The sequence below is a fragment of the Arvicola amphibius genome, chromosome 9 (genome assembly GCF_903992535.2).
Source record: "Arvicola amphibius chromosome 9, mArvAmp1.2, whole genome shotgun sequence".
Classification (NCBI taxonomy): Eukaryota; Metazoa; Chordata; class Mammalia; order Rodentia; family Cricetidae; genus Arvicola; species Arvicola amphibius.
In genome coordinates, this window is record NC_052055.2 from 57472758 (window position 1) to 57478955 (window position 6198).

General features: G+C 51.6%; 1 protein-coding gene across 1 annotated transcript; it reads right to left on the bottom strand.

The window, feature by feature from the left end:
* Window positions 1-2471: 2471 nt before the first annotated feature.
* On the bottom strand, window positions 2472-5735 carry LOC119822305 (tubulin alpha-1B chain). The gene is made up of 4 exons (XM_038341375.2): window positions 5588-5735; window positions 3988-4210; window positions 3714-3862; window positions 2472-3619 (listed from the first exon to the last, which is right to left on the bottom strand). Exons 1-4 carry the CDS (start codon window positions 5588-5590, stop codon window positions 2639-2641), a joined length of 1356 nt encoding a protein of 451 aa, XP_038197303.1. The 5' UTR covers window positions 5591-5735; the 3' UTR covers window positions 2472-2638.
* Window positions 5736-6198: the final 463 nt, after the last annotated feature.

Sequence of the window (6198 nt, forward strand, 5' to 3'; positions counted from 1 at the left end):
TGGAACATATGACCACAGTGGTATGCAGCAAGCTTACGGACCAGGTGGCCGAGAGAAAGAAGTTAGTTTTAGCAACCCAGAGACAATAACAGTAGCCTGAGATGAGCCTCGGTGATTATTACTTTGTATCATTATCGAGTTTGGCTAATGTAGCAACATTCTCTTCCCTAGTTTCTGTTGACCCCAAGGCCATGCTTTCACTATTGTCTTGGAGTAGGGGGATGTAGGTTGGGGCTCAGGTCAAGAAACTTCTTGGGTGTGGAGTTGCCTGCGGCTGCCTGACTCACAGTGAGGTAAAGTAACATCAGGCACAGCTCCCTCCAGTAATTGTCAGAACAAAAATTGGCAAGCCTGGGAATGCTAGGGATGCCTGCCAGTCACTTCCTGTTTGTTGCTTTTTTTTTTTTTTTCCCAAGGTGACCGCAAGGGCAGAGTTCACAAGGCTCACCTTGGCTCTCCTGGATAGAAAACTCCTTGTCGGTAGTGCCATCTGCAGGGCATTAAGGAATTTGCTAGGCATTTTCTGGGATTGGGAGTGGTAAATGCCATCCATCTCAGGCTAAAATATTCTTCCTGCCTTCCTCCATTAAATCTTATTACCGAGTATCTACCCTGGATCACAGCATGGGTTCTCCCTGAGGCTGAAAGGCCAATAGTTCCTCTGATCTCTTAACAGACAGGAGGACAAAAAGCTGTGCTATCATTTTTTTTTCTAGACAGGGTTTCTCTGTGTTGCTTTGGAACCTGTCCTGGAACTTGCTTTGTAAACCAGGAAAGCCTCGAACTTACAAAGATACGCCGGCCTCTGCCTCCAGAGTGCTGGGGTTAAAGGTGTGCACCACCACCACCCAGCAGGTCTTCTCATTTTAAGAGTGACCTCATGAAGGTGAAGAATAAATAAATCCTGAATGCATTTTAGCATTGTAGCTTTTGTTGTTATTTGTTTTGTTTAGCAAATATTGTGGCTAAGGAAATACTAAGTTTGACCATCTAAGTTTGATCCCCAGAATCCATGTTAAAAAGAAGGAACTTTCTCCCACTTCTACAGTTACAGGGCCTAACAGGGTCCATCCCTATGAGCAAGGCATTATGAAAATCTGTAGTGGAAACAAACAAATGGGCCCCAGAAGGTCTTGGGGGCTTCATGACAGTACAAGAGTCAAGTCTCTGATCCTTAGGGACAGGCCTTTTGGGACTCACCTTCTCCCGGATTATTAGAGGACCAGGGCTGTAAGCAGCATGTGTGCTTTATTCAGTGTTGAAATTTACATTGACTAAATAAAGATCCTAAGATTGCCTGGAATCCTAGCGTTTGGGAAGCTGTGTCAGGAGCATAGAGTTAAATGTCAGCCTGGGATGACACAGATGGAAACCTGTCTCAAAACAAAACAAAACAAAACCTGGCTTAAGAGGGAAGTAATTCTGATTTCTTAATTTTGGAACCTTCTGTTGAACATAGGCTTTACCAGGTACTGTACCTTGAACATCAAATCCTTCTGCCTCCACCTTTGGAGATCTGCCTGTCTCTGCCCCGCCCCCCCCCCCCAAGTGCTAGGATTAAAGGCATGCACCATCACCGCCTGGCGGTTTGTGTGGTTTTGTTTTGTTCTCCGGATAGGGTCTTCTGTTGATCAGGCTGACCTGGTTTTCCTGATCTTCCAATTTCTACTTCTGACAGGCATGTCTTTAGTCCCATCTAGGAGGCCGAAAGCAGCCCTAGTTTATACAGAGTGGATGGCAAGACCAGCATGACCATCTCAAAGTGAAAAGGACAGGAGTGGAGCAGGGGTACATCCTTTGCCTAGCATGTCTGAGGCCTTCTGCTCAGTCTCAAGTACCAATTATCCTCAAGCTTAGTGGTGTAAATTAAATCATTCTAACGTTTAACAATTGTTCCCACTTCCTGCATGCAATCCTTACCAGTCAACGTGGATTATGTATTCTTTGGTTCTTTCTTAGTAGGAAATGAGCAGTTAAATTCCACCTCTGTAGACTTTGGCACTGAGCATTGAACAGTGATATTTGAATTTTAATAATAAAGCTTGCCTGAAGATCAGAGTACAAAGCTAAGCCACTAAAAGGCCACACGGTGGTGGGCCACACCTTTAATCCCGGAGACAGAAGCAAAAGATAAAGGCTACCTTGGTGTTTGCTGTCATAGCACCCCAAAATATTCCCAGGTCATACATACACCCAGCCTCCCAGCCCCATGTATCCCAGGCTGGCCTGTAACTCCAAAGACCTGATTGGCTTTGCATCCTCAGTGTAAATATTAAAGGCATACATCAAAATAGCCTCAATCATTTGATGAATTATAATCAAGACAGCTTTACTGTCTAAGTGCTCCTCTACCACACAAGAATCACCTGTGTGACCTTTTACTATCCCAGGGCATCAAGAATGGAGGGTCAGGCATAGGTTAGTTTGGGATACAGGAGACTTATCCCAAACAAAAAAGCATACAGAAACAATTTTTCTTAAAGCTTTTACTTTGAGACATCATGGAAATAAACCTTACAGGGACACATGGAAAAGACATGATCACAGAACAATGTTAACATGAAAGCATCAATGACTGTCAGCTAATGCTGAAGCTGAAGTTCAGGGAGTGACATGATTCTGGGGCTGAAAGAACAGATTAGTATTCCTCTCCTTCTTCCTCACCCTCTCCTTCAACTGAATCCACACCAACCTCCTCATAATCCTTCTCCAGGGCAGCCATATCTTCACGGGCCTCAGAGAACTCCCCCTCCTCCATACCCTCACCCACATACCAGTGCACAAAGGCACGCTTGGCATACATCAGATCAAACTTGTGATCTAGGCGAGCCCAGGCCTCAGCAATGGCTGTGGTGTTGCTCAGCATGCACACAGCTCTCTGGACCTTGGCCAGGTCTCCACCAGGTACCACAGTGGGAGGCTGGTAATTGATGCCAACCTTGAAGCCAGTGGGGCACCAGTCCACAAACTGGATGCTGCGCTTGGTCTTGATGGTGGCAATGGCAGCATTGACATCTTTGGGAACCACATCACCACGGTACAGCAGGCAGCAAGCCATGTATTTACCATGGCGAGGGTCACATTTCACCATCTGGTTGGCTGGCTCAAAGCAGGCATTGGTGATCTCTGCTACAGAAAGCTGCTCATGGTAGGCTTTCTCAGCAGAGATGACAGGGGCATATGTGGCCAGAGGGAAGTGGATGCGAGGGTAGGGCACCAGGTTGGTCTGGAATTCTGTCAGGTCAACATTCAGGGCTCCATCAAATCTGAGGGAAGCAGTGATGGAGGACACGATCTGGCTAATGAGGCGATTAAGGTTAGTGTAGGTGGGGCGCTCAATGTCGAGGTTTCTACGACAGATGTCATAGATGGCCTCGTTGTCTACCATGAAGGCACAATCAGAGTGCTCCAGGGTGGTGTGGGTGGTGAGGATGGAGTTGTAGGGCTCAACCACAGCGGTGGAAACCTGGGGGGCTGGGTAGATGGAGAACTCCAGCTTGGACTTCTTTCCGTAATCAACAGAGAGCCTCTCCATCAGCAGGGAGGTGAACCCAGAGCCAGTTCCCCCGCCAAAGCTGTGGAAGACCAGGAAGCCCTGAAGCCCCGTGCACTGGTCGGCCTGTAGGACAAAAGGAAAGATATTGAATTGGCTGGCACACTCAACACCACAACCCTCTCACTGCATCTTAAACGTATCCATCTATGGTATTTACCAGCTTGCGAATTCTGTCCAAGACAAGGTCAATGATCTCCTTGCCAATGGTGTAGTGGCCACGGGCGTAGTTATTGGCAGCATCTTCCTTGCCTGTGATGAGCTGCTCAGGGTGGAAGAGCTGGCGGTAGGTACCAGTGCGAACTTCATCTGGAAAAGGAGGACAAGTCAGCCACCCGCCACCAACACCAGCTCACTCATCCTTCAGTGTCTGAAGAGAGGTCAGAGGATGTGACCCGGGCAGAATGCCTCAGGGAAGCCCCTGGTCCACTTACCAATAACCGTGGGTTCCAGGTCTACGAACACTGCCCGGGGCACGTGCTTGCCAGCGCCTGTCTCACTAAAGAAGGTGTTGAAGGAGTCGTCTCCTCCCCCAATGGTCTTGTCACTTGGCATCTGGCCGTCAGGCTGGATGCCATGTTCCAGGCAGTAGAGTTCCCAGCAGGCATTGCCGATCTGGACACCAGCCTGGCCGACGTGGATGGAGATGCACTCACGCTGTGGAAAGGGGAAAAAATATTAGTAAACACCACAAGCAGCCAGAGTTTTCAGTGGCCCAATGTGACAAATCCTTAAAATTTGCATTTCTTAAAACAGAAAGAATAACTAATGTAGGCTTTTCACACCTTGGAGTACTTCGTCATACTTCCTCTCTTTGAAAACCAAGCCCTTCATCTACCCACTTCCCTCAAATCTACTTTTGCTTTGTGTTCCGATTTCCAGACCATTCTAAGCAAAGGAAGGACATAGCTTGGACATTGAGAGACACATCACTGCAGAGACAGGGGGCAGGGCTCTGCTGAATTTGATAAGGGCAGCACCCACCCTGAGGCACCCGGATGGGAGCTGGTTTGACTTCCTATTTGTGGGCATTGAGCTCAGCTCATTGCACCTGCCCTGGTTCAGCAGGGGATTATAAACCGCCCAGATCCGATTTCTATTTCCCTCAAAAAACAGTCAATGTCACCACCTGGTCCCACACAAGACAGCTGGGAATCCATGCGGTCGGTAAATTACATAGTTGAGGAAATCTTCCCCTTATCTTTTATTGCCTTCATTAAAAGCAAAAGGAAGGTCGAGGCTGAGGTTGTAGTTCGTTAGTAGAGGGCTGGCCTAGAATGCGACACCCTGGGTTTGACCCTCAGTCCCCCCCCCCCAAAAGATACAAGGTCCAACAGGAGACACACCCTAAACCCGCAATGCCTCAGCGCGCATGCGCACACTGCAGAGGTTGTTCCCGCCTTTCTCAGGCGGGAATGTAACGGTCGCGCATGCGACTTTGTCTCCCCGCCCCCGCCTTTTCCGCACTAAAGAGGAAGTGAGGGCGGGGAAAAGGCTGTGTGCGCGCGCCCGGAAAGCAGAAAGCAAGAGAGGAATGGGGGAAGGGCGGGCGCGGGAAGACTGTAGTCTAAAAGCGCCATGCTGTAGGTCTTGTGCAAGGTGTGCATGGATGCAGACTGGAGTCCAGGGGCACCCGGGAGAGTCCCTTCTCCCCCAGACCACGGCGGTCCCCAGCAGCCTGAGTCCACGCTCCCCTGCTCGCCCAGGGGGACCCAGGAGAGCCCCCTCTCCCCAGACCCCGGCAGCCAGCGCTCCACGCTCTCACGCTCGCCCAGGGAGCCCCCTCTCCCCGAGACCCCGGCAGCCAGGGCCCCACGCTCTCACGCTCACCCAGGGAGACCTCCTCCTCAAGACCCCGGCAGCCAGAGCCCCACGCTCCCCTGTTCTCCCAGTGCGACCCGGGAGAGTTCCTTTTCCCCGAGACCCCGGCCGTCCCCAGGAGTCAAGGCCCCACGCTCTACCATTCGCGCACGCCCTGGCCGCAGGCCCCAGCGAGCCGCCCTTCTCCTCTCCACCCCACACCGATGCGCTCACCATGGTAGCTACGGGTTAGAAGGCGAGGGTGACTGAGCGGACACCGGGTCCCGGTTACCGTTCCCGACAGCTAAGAGTCGAGGTAAGTAACGCAGTGAGGCGGAGGCCGCGGCTCCGGAGCCTCTTAAGTAGCAGCCGGGGAGGGGGCGGGCGCGGCCGGGTGGCCACGGTCCTCCCTTGGAGGGCCGCCGTCCATTGGGCGCCCGGCCTGACCGCCGCAGAGGCGGGCTCGGCTCGCAGTCCCCTCCCTGCGTGGACCGCGGGGCGGGGCCGCCGCCTGGGCGCGCGCGGGTGCTGCGGACTGGGGCGCGCCCCTGCAATGCGGGATGCGGGCGGGCCCTGCCCCAGACAAACGGTTGTGGGAGCTTGGGGCGATTGGTGCAATCTGGCTAACCCGGGGACTTGCCAGGTCCCCAGTTTTAAAGGTGAAGCATCCTAAAATGCAGAAACGTGTGGTCCGGATAGCCCAGCTGATTCTATTCTTGTGCCACACTTGATGAGTGAGTTTTGCCCTTCTCCTTGCTTTAATTCTGTGCATTCCCTACTTACCGGTTACCGTGAAAGCCCTTTATAAAGCCCAGGAGCTGTACTGGGTATGTTGTAATGGCTCA